We start from the raw sequence: 20,868 nt of genomic DNA on the forward strand, positions 1-20,868 counted from the left end.
GCAGTGACCAGTGTTTCTCTGTGTAGTCATTTTTGGACCCAGTGTCTGTAGACACAAATCAGGATATCATGTTTCAAGAATATTTCACGTTTTGCTGTGAGACTGAGCTGACTGTGCCCACGATAGGTTAAAAGCTACTCTAATTTTCATCCACATCACGTTTCAACTTTCTCCTTCTGACTTCTGTCCGTCCACAGGCTGAGAGCTGTGACCTTGGGGGGGCTCCACCAGATCTGAGGCAGCTGCATCGATTATCAGTCTGTGGGATTGTGTTTGGATTGTATGTATTTGTGTGTGTGTGTGTGTGTGTATGCGTGTGACAGGGTGACACAAGCAGTTCTTCTGCTGTGATATCACCTTAATTCCACAAAGCCACTTTAAGTGGCAGGACAACCCTCCTCCTTGTGTCAGGCTACCTCCCTCCCTCTGATCCCCTCAGAGAGCTGCAGGAAGAGACACGGAAAAGAGTCTGTCAGCATAACTTTCATCTTTCCTTACATATATTTAGAACAAACTTTAAACTTGTTAGTGAAAAGGTCAACTTTGGTGCATCGCTCTTTTTACAATACCTTAAAAACCAAAGTGTGTTTAAAGATCCAATATAAGATATAATCATTCCCTTTTGAATTAAGTCTCAATTAAGTGTAAAATGGCTGCTGATAAGGACCCCAACAAGGTAGTCTGTGGTTTCAGTGGCTTTTATCTACCTGACTAAATAATCATTGAACATTTTTACATACAGCAGATGAAAACAGAATCATGGAATAGTTTCCTCTGTTGATAGTGTTTGGTGTTGTCTTGTCTACTTTCTGCCCTCTTGTGGTCAAAGATAATCTTTGCTTTGTAACTATATCAACTTTTTTAACAATAAACACCAAGCACATGCAGGACTCAGAATATTGTCTCTACATCGAGTAAAACTAAATCTAACACATATTGTGTGTGTAAACTCACAGAAACATTATTGAACTCGGCTTCCACTGGAGGATTCTCTGCTGGAGGAATCGCCACACGGTCCACCTGAAAAGCACATATGAATGATTCTTAATTAGACAGCCAAAGGTGACACGCAGCTGTGTGTAGTTCGGTGTTGTCGAAGGTTTAAATACCAGACGAACTCACTGTGAGGTCTGATTCATAAATCTGATTAGAAAAACCACCGCCGTCTGAGGAAGATGGTGCAGTGGACGCGGCGTTAAATTTCTGACGTGTTCGCAGGTAGTAGATCAGGAGGGCGATCAACGTGCCAATCAGCAGCAGGACCACAATCACAGATGCTGCAATCCCTCCTGCGTCGTCTCCTTTTTGTGAGGCTAAAGAAGCGATGAAAAGCATTTACAGTGATTTAAAGCTCACTAGAGACTGTGCTGATGACAATGTCATTTCTCTATATCCAAAATATATCTATTATATCTATAATATATCTAAATCACTTTACATCAATGTAGGCTTTTCTATTTGTAAATTCAATTCTTAGAAAGTATTCAACACTGATAGCTGTGTTGAGGAGTGTCGGGGCAGTTGTGATGGAATGAACACAACCTCAGAGGAATAACGACGGGTCATTATTTATTTAACAAAAAGTCAAAATGCAGAAACTGATAACACTAAGCACACCCCATGATTCATCAGCTTGTAGAATCACCTTTAGCAGCAATGACAATCGTTTCCTGTATTCTGAAACGATTGTCATTGCTGCTCTTTTCCACAACGTCAGTTCGGTTAAGAGAGGTTTGGAGATATGTATTTATATTTATATACAGCTCTCTAAAGGTCCCGCCACAGCATTTCAGCAAGTTGAGGTCTGGACTTTGACTGAACCATTGCAACGCCTTGATTTTTTCCTTCTTCAGACATTCTGTTGCAGATTTGCTCCTGTGCTTGGACTCATTTTCCTGTTGATGAGTTCATGGTGGACTCAATGACTGCAAGGTGTCCATGTCCTGTGGCTGCAGAACAAGCCCAAACCATCAGCTCACCGTACTTGACGGGTTTGAGGAGTTCAGTTTGCACCAAACCTGTCAAAAATCTCCACTTTGGACTCTTCTGTCCAAAGGACATTGTTCCAGAAGTCTTGTGGTTTGTTCAGATGCAGCTTTGCAAACCTAAGCTGTGCTGCCATGTTCTTTTTAGAGAGAAGAGGCTTTCTCCTGAAACCCTTCAAAACAAGTCATCCTTGAGGCCTGTCGAGTCTGAGATGTAGCTCTTGGGTGTTTTCTCTGAGCATTGCACTGATCTTGGGGTGAACTTGCTGGATCCGTTCTTGGGAAGATGAACTATCTTGAATGTTTTCCACTTGAGAATTAATCTATCGGCAGAATGATGGCCTTATAACCCTTCCTAGATTGATGGGCAGCAACAGTTGCTGATGTCTTTCCTCCTTGGCATTGTGTTAACACACACCTGAATGCTCCAGAGCAGCAAACTGACTAAACTTCTGCTTTCGCAGAGCTGCTCACACTTACTGATGATCAGTTAATCAAGTGCACTGGGTTAGTAGCACCTGGTTGCTACTTATCTTATTAATTCCAATGGAAGCAGTTCTTTACATACTTTCTCTGCATGTGATATGTCATTTTTTGTAATTATTTGTAAAAGCACAAACACAAAACGATCAGTCATGAGCATAAATAGAATGGAAAACCATTGGCACAAACCATATAATTTAGAGTTGAAGTTGAGACTTCAATTCTTACCTGTAAAATCTGTGGCTATGTTAGCACAGTTGATACCAATCGTGTATTCAATGTCATCCAGAGCTACAACACCTGATGTTCCTTTGATTCCTTCAAACACAATCTGTTCACAGCAAACATGAGACGACAGCACAGACAGTAGTTGTGACATTTTTGTCTGAACACGCATGCACTATTACATCCAGATGACTGCACAGCATGGATGACGTGCAGAAAGTGAACAGAGTCAGTAAGGTTCAGTGTTTTGCCAGACCTGGTACTCCTCAGTTGATGTGATGTTAACATCAAAGCGTCTCCACGGCGCCCGCAGCTCGCTCACATCCAGCAGCTGATGAAGACGACCTCCCGAGAGTCTCCACACCTTCAGCTGACTGTTGGCTGCACACATTGTGAAAAGAAACACGATGCTTGTCACACACAGGCGAGCCACACACTGAAGTCAATTTTCAACATTCATTCTTACACGAGTCGGGTTTGTAGGCCCAGAATCTCAGACAGGTGCCTTTAGTCGGCGGTAGGTGAGGGCTCAATAGCTGAGCATTTTCATTGGCTGCCGTTCTATTGCTGCTTGGAAAGAAGAGGAAGTGGCCTGAAGGAAAAAAGAAAAGGAAAGCAGTCATTTAACCTGAACAATTTTGTGCAGCCCCCCAAAAAATCCCTGTTGCTGTTCCTCTGGTTCACCTTTTTCTGTGCCCAGAGTATGGTCTCCAGCCGGGGTGGGGTAATGCTGCTCTTCTTCCTGACTTGTCAGCTCCCAGTCCAGTTTGTCTACATTAGTGTTCTGGGTGTTGGTCCAACTGCACATCCCTCTCTCCAGGCTGCACTTGAAACCTGAGATAGTTAACAGAACAAAAATAGATACAAACAAAAAGCAAATGCATCTGTATGCTGTTGTCAAGCTCTACTGGTACAGCTTTGCTTCTCATATGGAAACTACTGAATAATGTCTCTAAATATTGCTTTCTGTGTAGCCTTTCGTTGGACCAGTAACTGACAGTTAAGTGTTTTTTTGTTTGTGCAGACTATTGCATTGCATTGATTTGTGTTCAGAACGTGCTTTTATATTTATACTCAAACCAGTGCAATAAAATTAATCTATGTGAGGCAAATGCCAACATTTCCAAATCTCACTGACCTGTTACAAAGAGTTTTTTTTTTTTTTTGTATCAGATGAATCTGAACACTGATCTAAAGCTCTGATTTGTCTCGTCTTCATTTTCATGATCCAGATGAATACAAACCTTGATCTTCACATGCGTGAGCGGAGAGAAAGATGTCATCGACTGCAACGTGAGTGTCTTTGCCCCCGGCTCCGACCACCTCAAACTCCAACTGTGGAGCAATAATTCACCCTTATCAGCTTCAGTGACAAACATGAGAAGGTTCCCACGTAGCTAGTTGCTTTTACACAAATTCTCCTGAGAAGTCTGTGGATTGTGATGATATTTGGGTTACATGAAAGTCTGCTTGTGTCAGAAAGTGCATCTCCTTACACAGGAAACTAAAACAGAATTCACATTTTCATATTTCAGAGCTTATGTAATAGTTCAATGAAAGCAAATTTATGGAGAAAAAGCGTAATGATCCCCTATTAGTTTTCATAACCGGCCACATGAGAAGTCCATAATTGTTCCGGCTGTGCTCCTCTGCCTCCGCATAGTACCTGCCAGTCCACAAGGCCGCTTGAGATGTTGCCGTTGCCATGGCGCCAGACATCACCTTGATTCAAACTGTCAGAGAAGACCTTCACCCGCTCTCCTTTCACAGGCTTCATATACACAGTAAGAGAACCTGTAAAGTACACAGAAAGGCAGTTTAGATTGTCCTATAGTCATGTGAAAGAGAAAGTACACCCTCTTCATTATAAGGTTTTGTGTATCAGGAGATAATAAAAGTATTTTGGTTACTTACAAGCTTAAAGTCAGATAAATACAGCCTTAGATGAAGAACAGCACAAACCATCAATGTACTCTTGATTCAAATGTGATATGTAAAACTTCCTTATTGAAAGAGGGTGTACTTTCTTTTTTTTTTTTTACATGAATTTGGATTCTGTATGTGTTTTGTGCGTGAAGGTGCCGCACCAGGGTTCTCTCCTCCCATATGATACCAGAAATGCAGACACTCTGTTTTGACGATTCCTTGGCGAACTGGGGAGGTGAGGACTGAGGTGGTGCCGAGGGGGAGGATGGCGGCTCCAGTGTTAACCATCATGTAGAAACCTGAACACAGACCAGACAAATATGATCAAAGTTCTCCCTTGTCCACTTTGCCTGCATGGTCAAATATTACTTTTATCTGATGAGACTCTCTCTGACCCATTTCAGTCTCCAGAGTGTGGTCAGTTTTAGGTCCAGTCGCCGTGCTGCTGTGTCCGCTGTGGTGCAGCCAGTTGACTCTACCATAGCTGCTGTACCCACACTGTTGGCTCTCAAAGGAACACAGCCTTGGTATGGAACAGGGACCATCCAATAACGTCACATCATCGATAGCCAGCCGCCCGTCAAAACCAGAGCGAACTGCTTCAAACATCAGCTGTTGGTAGGTTAGAATTTGGACAAGGTGACTTGAAAAGGACTATAACAATATTAGGTCAATTTTGTCATTGTCTTCATTATTTTTGCTACTGCAGGCTAAAGACTCTTATGCAGTTTGTCAAAGCGGCAGTGTGACGGAGTGAACCCGTCCCTCATTCACCAGGACCTGATCTGCAGTCTGCAGAATATTAGGGGTGCACACCTACTAGTCTGTGGGTTTGGGTTGGGTAGTCATGGAGAATGTGACATCACTGGCACTGATGGGTGCTGATCTGGAATCTGTTATGTTGGAGGTGTGATGATTATGGGGGATGAGCTTAATTAAGATCCCTTTGAGCCCTTTCAGAGGAGGAAGGGAACGCGTGGATATGAGGACGATGAATGACTGGGAGTGATGTAACAGCTGGAGCTGATGTGGGCTCAAATGTAAAGATCTGTACAGAATGTTTTTTTTTTTTGGGCACTGAACACACATGTGGGGAGCAAGGGGGCACAATAAATAGCTCCACAAAGCAACAAGCAAGGAAGCCTGTGAGTTATTCCGGTGACGCCGTCACCGGGAGGTGGAGTGTCGGACATGTCAGCAAACACCTGGGCCCGTGAAGAAGAAGGCGATCGCCATTTGCACCTCATAACAGGCAGTGATTTGTTTGATTCATCACATGGGGGGAGAGTTTCTCCATGAACTTAAATCATATTGTCCAAACCTTCTTCTTCCTTCTTCACCTTCTTCTTCATAATAATAACTTCGCTCACCTGAAATCTTGTGAGCTGGTGGGGTACCGGGCAGTGTGCTTCATGCCACACGTTGCCATGAGCTCCACTGCGGGTCCACAGGATGAGCTCATAACCATTGTTATCAGTCAGCTTCACATTCAGGACACCTGCATGGGATCAGGAAGCAGAAGAAGAGAAGAGAACCCATGAGAAAAGATGCAGAAGTGAATGAAATTAATTTTAGTTTCTATCAGGTAAAGAAGCAACAACATGGCCATTTTTAACCACGTTGGTCAGCATGTGATCACCTGTGTTTGGCCCATAAAGTTTGTAGTAGAAGGTCAGGCAGCGATCTGACTGACCCGCCGACAGTGGAAATGATATCAAGCGCCCAAATGCACCACGCAGAGAAGGACTCCACATGTCCACAGCGAGGCTTCTGCCTGGGCATCAGCACAGAGATAGAGCAGAAACTTTTACAACATTTCAACAGCAACAGGGACACAAGTGTCGCCTTAAAATAAACAGACAAAAAGTGAGTTTGATCATCATGGGGAAAGTCTGGCAGATTCCCAAATGTCAGATTTGAGAAAAAAAGTTTTTGGGCTAAATATTGAATTAGGATTGTTTTAAATGTGTAATTTTTACCATAAAAAAAAACCCTACATCAGAAGAAGTTATGATCAATAAAAACAAAAAACAGATATTCTTATGTGAACTTTGACTTTATATGGTTCGTCAAGTTGGTATCCTCAATACAAGAGTGGCTTTTAAATGTTGTGAGAAGTCTGCTAACATTGTAACATTGACTGTGACCATTATTTCTACATGTGTGTGAAATGGAAAGTTGACAGAAAATGAAACATGATTTGGCAGATCTGTCTTTTAAAGATGAAGAAAAAAGGGACAGAACTGTATGTGTCTGAGATGTCAGAAACAGAAAGAAAACATTGATAAATGCTTCTTAAAGATGTTGTTTTTGTTTTTAGATGAGCTTACCAATACCAAGGGTGTGGTCCATCCCACTGAGAACTGTCCAGTCAAAGTTGTCACTGTTGTCCTGGTACCATCCACACAGTCCATCTTCAAAGCTACACGACAGTCCTGCCCCCCCAAAAAAGTTTAAAGTTCTAAGACATGTTGAGGTAAAATGTTAAGATATGCAGAAAAAGTCTCGAAACTCACCGGTTGGTGCAGATGGAGAATACTGAGCATGGCAGCTGAAGAAGTGAACATTCTTCACTTTGATATTGGCGTGCGGATAGAGTTTCACAGCACGAGCTTCGAATGCCAGCTGGTAAAGATTAGAACAGGGAAACAGAAGAGCTCTGATGAGATGAGCAACTTGACAATCTGAGCAGAGATTCCCTGAACCTCTCTCTCTCCAGCCACCTCCTCCACCTCTTTTAGGAACAAACTGGGGCATTTCCAGGCCGGCCGAGAAATGCAATTTCTCCAGCAAGTCCTGTGTCTGCTCAAAGACCTTCTTCTAGGGACATGTGGAAAAACACCTCCCCTGGTAAGCATCTAGAAGAAACCACAACTAGAAGTCTGAATCACCTCAGCTTGCAGAATTTGATGCAGAGGAGCATATTGTCTCTACTCTTAGACCTTCCTGGATGGCTGAGGTCCAAACCCTATTCCCCAAGGATGAGGCCAGCCAAGAAATGAGGAAGCTTATTTTATTTGATTGTATTTGCAGTCCAGTTCTTTCAGTCATTAACCACAGCTCCTGACTGAAGCTGTGGGTAATGACCAAAATAATGAGTGTTTGAATGCAGATGATCTGGTAAATCAGCAGCTTTTCCTTTTGGCTGTGCTCTCTTTTCATGTCGACAGGTTCTTATTTGGTCAACCTCACAGCAGATGCTGCACCCTCCCACCTGTCAGTCTCATGCGCTGTTCTGCCCTCATTTGCAAACAAGGCCCTGAAATATAGAAACTCCCCCATTTGAGGCAGTGAGTCCCTCCAGGCACAGACTGGAAAATCCACCCTTTTCTCACCAAGGCCATGGCTTCAGACATGGAGAGGCTTATTCCCATCCTGACTTCTTCACACTTGTTTGCACACCACCCCTGGGCCTACTGGAGGTCTCTGCTTGATGAAGCCAACAGGACCAGATCATGCAAAAAGCAAAGATGTAATCCAAAGGTGACCAAACAAGAAACTCGTCAGCCCCTGGCTTCTGCACATAAAGGTTATGAACAGAATCTCTAACAAAGGGCAGACCTGGTGGAATTGGAAATGAGCCTGACTTACTGCCAGCAGTGTGAACCACGCTCTCATTTTGGCTGCACACAGCCTCAGAGACCATAAGCAAAGGGCTAAAAGCCCTACTGAAGCACTTCTATCGGGGCACCACAAAACACGTATTTGTAAGCTTTTTCTAAGTCAACACATGAAGACTAGTGGAGTCTGTCCAGTGTTTCACGACTCTGACAAAAAGCACATTGCTCCTCTTAAATCTGAGGTTTGACTATAACTATCTAAAAATGTCAGACACATTTTTCCTCTTGTTGCCTTGTTTCTTAACCTGAACTGGATATTAAAAGTATGTTTCGGGTTGAGGCAGGTAAGAAGAATTTCAGGATGGGATAAACATAATTAGCAAAGTTTCAGAATCCTATTTTTGTGGCAAACTGTGACTCGTGTCTCATCATAAAAGATTACAACCAGGGTTCATTTCAACATAAGTACAAAGAGATCAAATGAGGAGATGATGACTTAATGAGCTTGCAAAACAGCTCAGAAAAAAGACCTGGAAGCGATGTTTCCTGACTCCAATAAGAATATCAGCGTGCTGCCAGGCCCCCTCTTCTGTTCCCGTCTTCCCACTGAACTCCCACAGTTTGGGCCCAATGCCCAGCAAGCTGTCAATCACCCTGACTGAAAGCTCACCTACAGCAGAAACATAAATAGAGTTTCACTATATGTTTATCCTGGCAAATGGCAACAGTTTGGACATGTTGGCTTATAAGTTACCAATATGATCGGAGCTTCCAGTGAGTGCAAAGTCAAAGCTCATGTTACAGGCAGGACCGGTGGGGCCCAGGAGGGGGGTCCTCGTCTGGGCCTCAGCCATCTGCTGTCCTGGAGCCTCAGCTACGTACAGGTACTCCTCTATGAGACAGACAAATGTTAAGACATTACTTAAATCAGTATTTATTAATAAATCTGGAACAGATCGAAGTGTTTGTACCTTTGGTTGTGGAATTTTCATGCAGCAGCCAACCTTGACTCCCAATGCTGGCGTCAGTCCAGCCTGAGCTGCCCTCAGTGTACGAGAAATCCCCTGAGGAGATGATTCATGAAGTGACACACACATTCAGTACCAGAACTCGGTTCCACTTTCACCAACCTGACAAACTGGTGGGATTTTCTATCAGAATCAGTATTTTAGAAACGTGTTTTTTGCACCAGCTGTTTGCAGTTTGCCCTTTGAGGCACCTAATGACAGGCTCTGAGACAAGCAGATTCTCCTATGCTTCAGTCAGCCCTGATCAAATCTGAAAAAAATCGGAGCCTTTGATACCTTACAGAGCAGTTGATAAATGAGTGAGCAGGATGAATACACTCACCACATTTGGCCTCATCCTCTTCTCCTGCACAGTCAGGATGAAAGTCACAGATCTTATCCGGCGCCGTGCATGGATGCTTAGGGGGTTTAGGGAAGCTTTCCAGGGAGTTATTTTCTATTCAAAGGGAGAATATGAGAGAGGTTTAGTATAACAGAGGGGATGTCCATTTACATTTCTTGCACAAGGGCCATAAAAAGCATACCTGCTGACAAGCGGCATTCAGGAGACAACACAATGCTGTCAACAGCGATACCTCCGTATTCAAAGTCTCTGATTGCTGCCATTATCAGGATCTGCACGAATTTCAACACAGGAGAAGAAAAGTAATTTTACATTTAAATTTTAACTATTAGAAAACACACTTGAATCAAAACCCAAAAGACACTCAAAGCTTCCAAACAAACGTTTTTCAAGGTGTTAGATTTTCTGAAATATGAGTGTAAACCTGAACATTGCATGAAATTATTAATTGGATCTATCTGAATGCAATTGAAGTCAGAAATCTAAAATACTATTGGGATTTTTTAAAACTCATATCCTCTCAACTGTCAGGCTGTCTTTTATAAGGAGGCTCTAGGCGTCCTGTCTGTCTCCACTGTCAGAAGAAAGAAAAGGCCAATAGAGCCACAACGTATAGAAACAAAGATGTTAAACAGTTGCTAAACTCAATCCAAGGATATCAGAAGGAACTTGCATGTAACTTAAGCCATCTTGGAACAACTCTGATAAAGCCCAGTGAAGATGTCCTGCTATGAATCTGGTATAAATTTACTGACTCAGCTCTGCTTTGTCGAGTACATCCACTCGTTGCTGTTTGCCACATTAAACTGACCTAAACTAGCTGCTTCCTCACATGAATCTGAGGGGGTTAAAAGTCAAATCACTGCCTCTCTGGCGCTATATTTTAGACACTGTGTTTCCTTTGTATGGGGAAAGAGGGGCGATGCATTGCATAGCATCTCAAAAAGATAGAAAGATGATGGATTGTGACCTTACAGTGGTGTTCAGAAGTCTTCAGCCAGCCTTCATTTCTTTCTATATTACAAACTTAGACTGAAACATGTGAAACAGGTGTGGGCTCTGGGGAGGATTCATCTCTCGATAAGACCTGTTTCCACTGGTTTTAAATCTAGTTTTTGTGCTATTTGACACACCTCAGCCTTATGATAGTTATTCTAAAACATTAACTGTTACTACTCACCTTAAGCATATGCTATTAGTCGGGCTTTGTACTTGAATAATTCTGAGAATTGAATGGTTTGTCTTTCGACATTAAATCCAAACCTTCAGCTTACATAATAAATCTACCTTGTTGTAAAAGTACCATGTAGTTTCTGACCACAAACTGACAAGTGTTACGTATGTTATATGTACCAGCATCATTATCAAACTCACCTATGAGAAATTCTTACCTGAAAAGGTGAGTCGGTTACAATCTCAACCTCAGCCTTCACCCAGAGGTCACCCAGAGCGCCGCCTCTTTCCCACACCGGGTGGATGTGACGATCTGCCACCAACACCGTCAAACCGCCGGACCTCGGCCCAAACTGGTGAGTGTACATCACCATCTACAGCAAAAAAATAAGTCAATGAATAAAACAAATCATGATTTGTTCAGAATTTAAATTATTATCAATATCACTGTTCAAAAATGCAATTTTCTATCAAAATAAAATCTAAAATTTTGATAAAAAAGAGATAAGCAAACAAAAAAAGGACTAATCATATGACTCACCTTGCATGGATGTGAGCTCTTGGTGGGCTGAAGAAAGGGACTCTGGAAAGCAGCCCAGTCATTTGTGAGACCAGCATCAGGGACAGTGACATATAGGAAATGGCCTGCCATAAAATTAAGAATTATTTTAAATCAAGACTATTTACAGCCCCAATTTTAAAGAATTGAGTAAATAAATAAAAGTATGAACTGCAACCATTTACAAATCTCATAAACTAATATTTTATTCACAATAGAACAATGAAAGAGACTGTTGTTAAAAACTGTCTGTTTTTAATGACGGCCTGAAGATAATCATGTCCCTTGCACACAGAAATGTCCTCACTTTCTTCGAGTCTTTTGATTATTTTGTGCGCTGCAGATGAAGGAATATTTAAAGTCTTTTCAAAATATTCTGAAATGGCTCCACGATTAGTAGACTGTTTTTCTGCAGAATGTTGCCCAGCTTTACTTTTGAGAGACTCTACCTTTTTGAGGTGTTCTTTATACCTGATCATGTTACGGATCTGTTACCAATCAACATGTGAGACATGTTAAAAGCGTTGCTTTCTGCGTTCTGTTGCGAATGAAATAACTGTTTTTTATTTACATTTTACTCAGAGTCCCAACTTTTTTAAAAACTAGGATTTACTTTTGTTTCAATTGATAAATATTTGCACACTTACAGCTGTCACGGGCAGTGATATTTTAGGAAGCGGTGTTAAGTATACTGTGAATAAAGTGGTGTAAGACGAGTCTAAACTAGACTCTGGCTGATCTCCAGTTTTAACAATGAGGTTCAAACCGTGAAACTAGAGTAGGACAGAATGTGCTATAATTTTTCAGAATAGGATACCTGTAGCAGTGTTTTTGGAGTGATCTCTGCCTGGACCTTTCCACGGATCTGTTCGAGAGATCTCCTCCTGATTTGTTCTCATCCATTTTAGTTTAGAAAGTGACCGCAGGTCCCAATCGCACAGATCCTCATCAAAGTCACAGAGGCGGTATCCATCTGGAGACTCTAATAAATACACACACAGCTCGTACTAACTGATGATCTCAACCAGAATGGATGTACATTTCTCAGATGTCATCACGTTAACCACTCAGGAAGACTTTTTTTTCTTTTAGCTAATATGACTGGCTTATGTAACATCATCACGTGCCAAAATCTGGAAAAACTCTCCATCAACAATGCAGTCCAGTGGAAATTTCCATGTTATTAGGCAGTGCTTTTTTCCCCTTCACCACAAGTCTTGTATTAATGTGTAACCTGTCAGCTCATCAGATGACGTTTCATTTCTCACCACAATTTTTCTCATCAGTCCCATCGCCGCAGTCATCGCTGCCATCACAAACCTGCCGCTGCTCCACGCAGCCCCCACGGGAACAGTTCACCATCCCTTCTGGACACTCATTCCCAGGAAGTGGTACTGATGATGTCATGAGAAAAATAAACTACATCACATGTTTGTGGCTCTGCAATTTTAATTGTCAGAGATGTTGCTTCATACTGATTTTGTTGTGATTAATTGCTTTTGGGGCTCCACAGATGACTGAAACGCTGTAAGATAAGGAGGGACTCACAGGGCAGAGCACAGTCTAGAAACTCCAGCTGGTCTATGGCCACATCTCCTCTTCGTCCCTCTAAGCGCTGCGAGTGAAGACGGATTTGAAAGGTTGAAGGAATGCGGCCAAGAAAGATAGTGTCTTCCTTCCAGACGCGAATAGTGGAGGCCTCAGGACGCCAAACTACGGCCTCTTGTGAGTTCGGGTGAAGGATGGATGCCCACAGGGGGGCAGAGCCCAGACCTGTGTGACCTGTGATGTAACAAACAATTCACTAGGAACGAAAATTACATGTACATAAAAATGGTTGGTATAGTTTGGAAAATGACATCTTTTCTTTAAAATTGTGCATTAACAGTTCCGAGAAGCTGGTAACTGCAGGCTGTGTGTCGTTACCTGAATCCCACAGAAAATATCTGAGACGCAGACGGCATGTTGGTGCAGACTGTTTCATCACTGGAGAGGTGAAAACTGCACTTTTCACAGACTCTTCCCTCACCGCACTCACGGCTACGAACCAACCTATGTGACGAGCAATAATAAAAGCGAACTTTTACATTTCAGGCTGTTAAAATTTCTGCACCAATCAAGCTGTCTTACTACAATCATAATTAGAGTTATATGACAGGTAGTGCAAAAGAGAACAAACACTATGAAGCATAATAAAACTATTCAGACATATACTAACACAGACAATGGACCGTTAGTCATATTAGAAAAAAGGCTGAGCTATGCCAAATGACACAAGAAGTGGACTGAAAATCAGTGGCAACAGGTCTTATGGAGGGATGAATCCTCCCCAGAGCCCGGACCTCAACATTATTGAAGCAGTGTGGGATCATCTGACAGAGAACGGAACAAAAGGCAGCCCACATCCAAAGAAGAGCTTTGGGATGTCCTTCAAGAAGCCTGGAGAACTATTCCTGAAGACTCCTTAAAGAAATGACAGAAAGCTCGTCTCAGAGGGTTCAGGCTGTGTTGAAGAATAAAAGAGCTCAGACCAGATATTCACTTTAAAGCTCCTTAGAAATTAACAAAATCTGTTTTTGCCATAAAACATTGAACCTATTCCATGTTTCCTTAGCAATTTTTAAAGAAATCCAATTTAATTTTCTCAAGGTTTTTGTATAGAACTTTATCTTAATAATCCATCAACCTTCTTTTCTTCGGGTTAGTGGAGATACATGTTCCAACTAAACTCACAGTCATGGAGAAATCATTGACAGTGAAAATCACTCCATGTCACAGAAAAACGTCTCATATTTGCATGGAGATTTAATTAGGAATCCCCACAAAAATCACTGACTGTTGTATTTAAAGCGGGGATTTCCAAAGTCGGTCCTTGAGGGCCGCTGTCCTGCAGGTTTTAAACGTTTCCCTGCTTCAACACATCTGATTCAGATGAAATGGATCCCTTCAAAACATTATTGAGTTATGCTCAAGCCTGCTAATGATGCATTGATTTGAATCAGGTATGTTGAAGCAGGGAAACATCTAAAACCTGCTGGACAGCGGCCCTCGAGGACCAGATGTGGACATCCCTGATTTGAAGCAAAGATTCTCCACTCAATGACCAGCACAGAGCAATGAAGAATATTTGGAAGAAATATGCTAGAACTACCAAATAAATCTTCTTTCCCCTGTTTTAGAACATTTAGACAAAGAAAAAAAGCACTTGATTGATCCTTTGGCATTTACAAAGAGAATAAAAACACCTTACGATACCTGTGGCTGTACCGGTGGTGTAATCAGAAGATGGCCCGCTGTCGGGCAGCATGTCCCCTCTCTGAAGTCTCTTCCAGGTGTACGCTGTACTTGTGGACTGGTCAGTCCATCCACACATCCCTGCATCCTCAAAGTCACACTCAAAAGCTTTTCCTCTGTAGCCTTGAAAGGGTTAAAAAGAAGTTCTTAGCTGTTTGTGTAACTAGCACTAAAAGCAGATCTAAACAGGGAACGCTTAACTAACTGATAAAAATCTTTTGACTCACCACAGTCTTGCTCATCACTGCAGTCAGAACAATCACACACAAAGTCACATTTCCCTTCAGGAGTCTGACACCGTGGAGCCCAAGCACCAGCCGCTGAACCAGTGACAAGATAAAAGAGAAAATTGATTGTTTGTGTTACCATGACTACCATGCAAATGTATTTCCTGATGATGGCTGAGATGCGGTGATGTGAGAGCATGTGGACTGTGTGTGGACATTTATTTTTAATGGGTGTATTTCAGGTAAGAAAATAACAGAAAAACCTAACAAATGTACTGTTCTGAAATCTGCATCCTGATGTGGAGTAACTTCAGCCATCACACAAATGTAATAATGTAAAAAAATACTATATTTCATATTGACAGAAAAAGCAGTAGCAAAGCTGCAGAAGAAATCCGAACATCTTTGCTTCTGAAAATTGCATAAAATCTCACAGATGACTCAGCCTCAAGCTCGCCTATCAGGGCACTTTACCATCAAAGATTTACGACCCAACGTAACAGGCTCAAAGGCCAGAGAGAAATAATCCTGTTAACGTCAGCTGAATGCCATCCGTCCAACCAAAGGTCTCTGATTAAAACTCTGGATTTTGTGCAAACAGTCGGAATTTATATGTGACATCCGGTACCGGATATTTCCACACTTCCAGAGTGCATCTTCCTTCCTCCAAATAAATAAATCAAGGTCATAGTTCAGAAAACAAGATAAAAAGGTTGAAAAAAAGAGTTAAAAACCTGTATGTTTGTAGCCAAATGCAAACACACGCGTTAGAAAATTCATTCACAGACAACGGCTTAAAACCAAGAAATCACTCAAAGGCCTCAGTATTTTACTTGCAAGGGGAGAATAACACACAAACCTTCTCTCTGCAGATTCACAAGAGTTCTCCAGCGAGTGGTTGCCTCCCTTTACCTTTTATTTGGTATCATATCACACACACACATACGATCTTCTACTATATTTCATGTGTTGAGACCTGAGATATATCATGAGTATGCAGTCATTGACTTATTTGGGCAGAGTGAAGATAACATTTCTTTTTAGTACACCGTTCTCTTTGTCTCACCTCACAAGGGTGAGTTTTGATATATAATGGCCTCTCTGGCCTTGACATTTATGCAGTGATAATATGCAGACTTTTCAGACAACACATTCAGTGTATAAAATGCCCTCATGATGTTCCTTTAAATGTAGAATATGGAAATTACTACCAGGTCGTTCGAACACCCAAATTACCACAAAAAGATGGAGATTATGTGATCCAAGTGGTGGAAACACACATGCATCTGAGAATGTGAGATCAAACAGAATAGTAGAAAACACCTCCACATTTCAGCTATGTGGGACATGAACATCGAAGGTGATTCTTAACCCTGAAAGAATTTTAGGGTATTATTTGCTCTTATTTCTTTTGTATAGTTGTAATCCGTTCCTTGTTTTACTACAACTGAAAGGTTTGTTAAAAAGATGGGGAGAACTCAAAATTGTATCTCCCTTATTTGTTTGAGTGATTATTAATAAAATGATACCACAGACTAAGTATTTCTGCTTAGCAGTGTTGTGAAACACCTTTTGCAGTTACAGATGTGCTCTTACCCCACTGCAGAGTCAACAGTAGAAGGACGGCTGAAGTCCTCAACCGTACCATCTTTTTTCTTCTTCCACAATATCCCGTTGAAGGTCTGAGCAAAGCTGGGAGAAACTTGCCAACACCGTCTTCTACTTCTCGGAGATAACAGACGGACTTTAAAATCACCCAGCATGCAACAGCAGCCAGCCATCATAAAATAATTTCCTCCAAACGACATCTGTATGTTGCACAATGGTGGTGCTTGAAAGAAGGGAACAAAGACATACTGTATGAGGCAAAAACAGTTTGACATGTTTGTTTATTGCTCACGAAAAAGATCCACATTTTTATAAGACAAAGGTCAGGACTTTTATTTGGCCATTCCAAAACATTAACTTTATTCATCTTAGACCATTCTTTGGTACAAGGGCTTGTGTCTTTAGGGTTGTCTCACTGCATGACCCGCTTCCTGTCGAGCTGCTGCTCATGGACATGTTTCAACATTTTCCTTTAGATGTTGAATGTATGATTCAGTTATTTTTTCCAGCAAGAATGACAAGACATCTTTTCCCGAGGCCCTGAAGAGTCTTCTGCACTCATCCTGCCTTACACTTCAATAAGCACATGCAGCCGACATTAGAAATAATCCTTGCTTTAAATAAAACAGGAGACCCACTCACTCCTGATGGTCAATTCATTGATTCAAAACAAATGAATGTAATTTCAGTTTCAAGTTCAGTGCAAGTTCACATATTTTGGTTGTTTCACTAAATAAATAATGATCAGGTATAACTTTTGAAATGTACTTTGTCTAACTCTTTTCTCTTTGTCTGTGTTTGAGAACTTGTGTATAAAAATGGTTAAATTTAAGTCATATGTAGAGAACTAAATAAAAGTACCATTGTACATATAAATACACAATATCATTAAAAGAGCTTGACGTAGTTGGTAACAATCACTCGGAGCAAGTCAAATGCAAGCTCTGGGGTTGACCACTGGTCCTCAAGCTTTTCCTCCAGCCCTATAAGTGACCAAACAGACTACTGCTACCACTGAATGCTATGCTAGTCTTGGGGAACTCAAAGCATTTTGTCAAGTTTCTGACTAGAACCTTTTAAATTCAGGTGGCTCATGTTGTTGAATTATGTTGGTTACAGTATTAGCGTGTGGCTGTTTTCAACAAAATATTTAATTTTACCGTACATACTACGCATCAAAGAGCAACAGTATAGTTAGCTCAACAGGTAGCAACTAGGTGCACAACTAAACAACAGCTTTGTGTCTTAGACTGTGTGACCAGATTTGAGTTTGTGAAAAAGAGGACGTCTCAGCAGTGGGGTGCTGGGTAGAGAGATTTAGTGTATGATCATGTGAATGTATACAAATGTGTCCACGGTTAAGGGTTCCATGGTGATGTAATGAGCTTCATTGGCCTTCGACAATATTGTAGCCAATAGGCCTACTTCACACTGAACTTCAACCATCCCCTACTCACGTCCACTCGATCTATGCTGCAGTGCTATGAGGAGATTGAGTGTATAACAATAGGCGAGGATGGGGAGTGACACATAAAGCAAATCTGATGTAAACATATTTGAGGCTGAGACAGAGCAAAATCCCAGGCATTTTGAAATTCAAATAAAGATGAAAGGGACTAGAATGAATTAAAATGTAATTTAACTAGCAGAGAAAACACCATCTGCAAATAAATTTCAGTCTCAGTCACTGTTGTGCAGTGATTCCATGCCACTGCTGCGTTTACAATTGTCGTTATGCTGCTTGGAAACTGCACAGCACAGTAAATCATTCATGCAAATCAAGGAATCTTTTAATACTACATCTTCATTTCAACTTAAGAATGCGTCCGTCAACTAATTACCCCGTCAAACCAAAGGTTTAATTTAAAATAGCCTCGTAAAACCTGATCATTTTCAGGAAAATTTAAAACTCTGCATTTATAAACATTAAATGAAAACCATTTGAGTGGTTAAACCTTCATTTTTTACTGTAAATGATGGACTTTGCTCTCATATTTATCAATACCATTTTAAAATAATTGAAAATGTTGATACGACATGTATGCCATTTTGGTCTTGAAAGGTAAAACGACACGGGTCACTCCGCGTCATCATGGCTTCATTTGTTTTAAACCACCCACATTAAACTCGGACCACAGTAATTAGCAAGACGCCGACTGATTCCTAGCCGCAATGGAAGGAGCATGCACAACTTTGAAGCAGATTTTAGAACACATTTATGAAACACACATCACAAAGAAGTGGTCATGGTTCATTTTATAACATATTGGGATTATTAGGTCTAATCTATGAGGGTATGTGACTCTAAAACAAGTCAGACTGTCCATTTATAAAACTGTCACCGCCAACATATCTTCACACCATGAAAATTTTGATTTACTACGGAAGACGTGTATCAGTTTTAGAACTAAATGCAATAAAATTGTGTTGGAAAAACTGTCATTTCTATACTCAATTCTAAGCATAAAAAAGCCTTGTAACAGATTAAATTATGGTCACTTGGAGTCGATCTTAGCCTCGGATAGGTAATGGGGTTTCAAAAGGTCACTGATCAAACTAAATTACTTATTTAGTTAATGTCAAGTTCTGCCAACTAATAAAGGGCCACAGAGAAGTATTATGTCAGTCCATGAAAAAGGGCGCCCAGCAGAGGCTGGACTCAGTTCATTTCAGTAGCCTTCATTGTCCCAGGTGACCTCATAATCTGGGTACCGAGCCTTCAGCTTCTCAGTGGTCACGGCGTGGTTCGCTCTTCCAAATCCCTTGAATGAAAATTGAAATCTTCCATCAGAGGCAGAAATTAACATTTGATTTCAGCCACGAACGTGCAACAATTTCCCACACATTTGATGCCTGTTCAGTTTTTATTCAGCCCGGTTCTCTTACCATGGAGTACCCGTAGACATGGATCTTTTTGGCCTGTGGATCGTGTTTGATCCTCCCTCCTCCAACACACTCGCAGTCCAAGTGGCCGCCCTTCTCCAGCTCCTCTGAAACCTTCTCATAGATGTCAGCTACCAGATAGAGACGTAAAAAATGTGAGCAAATACAGTGTATAAACACTATTTTTTCATAATACATTCTTCCTTTTCAAGAGGCTGATAACTACTTGAAAAAAAATATATTCGATTGCTGAAAGTCTTATGTTTGAAAATGAACAATTTTTTAAAGTTACTGTGGAAGATCATTTAAACAGACGCTTATCGTTTTTATTTACCGTTTACTGTCTGAAATGTAACATTATTTCCTTCCAGTGACACAGATCAGCCAGAATCTTCAAACCTCCATCAATTTACATGAGTAATATTGATTATCACCCTACAGCGTCTCTTATGTGGTGCACAAATTAGGGAGAAAGTGAACTGTCAGCATATGTGCTGGAAGCAGGAAAAATGAGCAATGTCTGTGTGACCAGGACAAGGTCCAGATAGTGACGACATCTGAGGTAGAGAGACAGGATCTTGAACTTGGCGACACGATCCATCCATCCATTTTTCTGTTCAGGGTTGTGTTTGTTAGACACAACAAGCTTGTCTTTAGACTGTGGAAAGAAACCAGATCACCCAATGGGAAGCCATGCGTTAACATGCAAACTCCTCCCAGAAAGGCCCAAGCAAGCAGGCAGGTTTGAAGTGTAAGCTGGTGGTGCCTCTCAGAACATCAAAACCTCCATGAGGGAATGAGTTATGGGATGGTTACGATGATAGATCGTTCTCCACGAGATAACTTGCATTTGACACGTGTATGCGACATGTTTTGAGGGGATAATCCGGACTCACCATGGTACTCAGCCCAGCCGTACCCTCGGACGATATCCACTTCCGAGTCGTCTCCCTCTTCCCGGCTATGGACTCTGATCAGGACGTATTTAAATACTCCAGACGGGTCAATGTCTGCCTGGGGTATGTTGGCCATGAGAGCCGCAGCCTTCGTCTGTGTGCACATCTCCAAACTTCTCAGCACCCACACCAATAAACCAACCAACAAACCAAAGGCTCGTATTTTTTCTACAAACTCCGTGTTTGTCTATGTAGAAACCCTGCTTCTTTGTATTACAACATGAAGGTTCGTCACAGGGCTATAAAAGAAAGCAGTGTATCTACTACTGAAAGGAAGCATGTGCTCTATGCAACAATAAACTCATTTCCGGTTTAAACTTCGGAATAAATGACATTGAAAACACGGAACTTCCAGTTGTTTGATAAGTGTTCTCCTGACCCTAATAATTAATCTTCAAAACGATAGAAAACTATATTATATTACACATAGCTGTAAATGGTTTCGCATAAAGTTTTTTAAAAAAGGAAAAAAAAAAACACCTGCTTTTACTTTAAAGGCAAAACAATCCGAGCGGAAGCTACAAGAGGAAACGCACCTTTTCTATGAAGGCACGCATTCTGGTAGTTGTAGTCCAAATGGCAATGCTAGAGCAATACATGAAGCGTGGCTAGCTGGGA

The 20,868-nt window shown here is 41.4% G+C and overlaps 2 protein-coding genes across 2 annotated transcripts; both read right to left on the reverse strand.

Moving 5' to 3' along the window:
* Positions 1-407: 407 nt before the first annotated feature.
* mamdc4 (MAM domain containing 4) lies at positions 408-16,517 on the reverse strand. The gene is made up of 29 exons (XM_072372577.1): positions 16,400-16,517; positions 14,804-14,896; positions 14,538-14,699; positions 13,209-13,334; positions 12,831-13,064; positions 12,551-12,676; positions 12,100-12,255; positions 11,265-11,368; positions 10,942-11,097; positions 9,732-9,822; positions 9,530-9,643; positions 9,151-9,243; positions 8,934-9,071; positions 8,710-8,849; positions 7,136-7,244; positions 6,950-7,054; positions 6,259-6,393; positions 5,990-6,117; positions 5,015-5,231; positions 4,781-4,918; positions 4,360-4,487; positions 3,938-4,028; positions 3,378-3,527; positions 3,160-3,285; positions 2,950-3,074; positions 2,697-2,799; positions 1,123-1,313; positions 955-1,020; positions 408-443 (listed from the first exon to the last, which is right to left on the reverse strand). Exons 1-29 carry the CDS (start codon positions 16,449-16,451, stop codon positions 408-410), a joined length of 3,633 nt encoding a protein of 1,210 aa, XP_072228678.1. The 5' UTR covers positions 16,452-16,517.
* Positions 16,518-18,610: 2,093 nt separating this feature from the next.
* On the reverse strand, positions 18,611-20,556 carry phpt1 (phosphohistidine phosphatase 1). Its single transcript, XM_072372104.1, has 3 exons — positions 20,191-20,556; positions 19,298-19,425; positions 18,611-19,173 (listed from the first exon to the last, which is right to left on the reverse strand). Exons 1-3 carry the CDS (start codon positions 20,354-20,356, stop codon positions 19,081-19,083), a joined length of 387 nt encoding a protein of 128 aa, XP_072228205.1. The 5' UTR covers positions 20,357-20,556; the 3' UTR covers positions 18,611-19,080.
* Positions 20,557-20,868: the final 312 nt, after the last annotated feature.

This window comes from Leuresthes tenuis, unplaced genomic scaffold (genome assembly GCF_036924035.1).
Source record: "Leuresthes tenuis unplaced genomic scaffold, fLeuTen1.0.hap1 SCAF_19, whole genome shotgun sequence".
NCBI lineage: Eukaryota > Metazoa > Chordata > Actinopteri > Atheriniformes > Atherinopsidae > Leuresthes > Leuresthes tenuis.

Excerpts from the sequence above, each read along its gene's own strand:
- phpt1 (XM_072372104.1), bottom strand. The coding sequence starts at position 20,356 with ATGTGCACACAGACGAAGGCTGCGGCTCTCATGGCCAACATACCCCAG. Across the intron at positions 19,426-20,190 it reads CGGCTGGGCTGAGTACCATG|CTGACATCTATGAGAAGGTT; the intron begins GTGAGTCCGGAT and ends TCTATCTGGTAG. Across the intron at positions 19,174-19,297 it reads ATGTCTACGGGTACTCCATG|GGATTTGGAAGAGCGAACCA; the intron begins GTAAGAGAACCG and ends TTTTCATTCAAG.
- mamdc4 (XM_072372577.1), bottom strand. The coding sequence starts at position 16,451 with ATGGTACGGTTGAGGACTTCAGCCGTCCTTCTACTGTTGACTCTGCAG. Across the intron at positions 4,488-4,780 it reads TATGGGAGGAGAGAACCCTG|GTTCTCTTACTGTGTATATG; the intron begins GTGCGGCACCTT and ends TGTACTTTACAG. Across the intron at positions 3,528-3,937 it reads TCACGCATGTGAAGATCAAG|GTTTCAAGTGCAGCCTGGAG; the intron begins GTTTGTATTCAT and ends TAACTATCTCAG.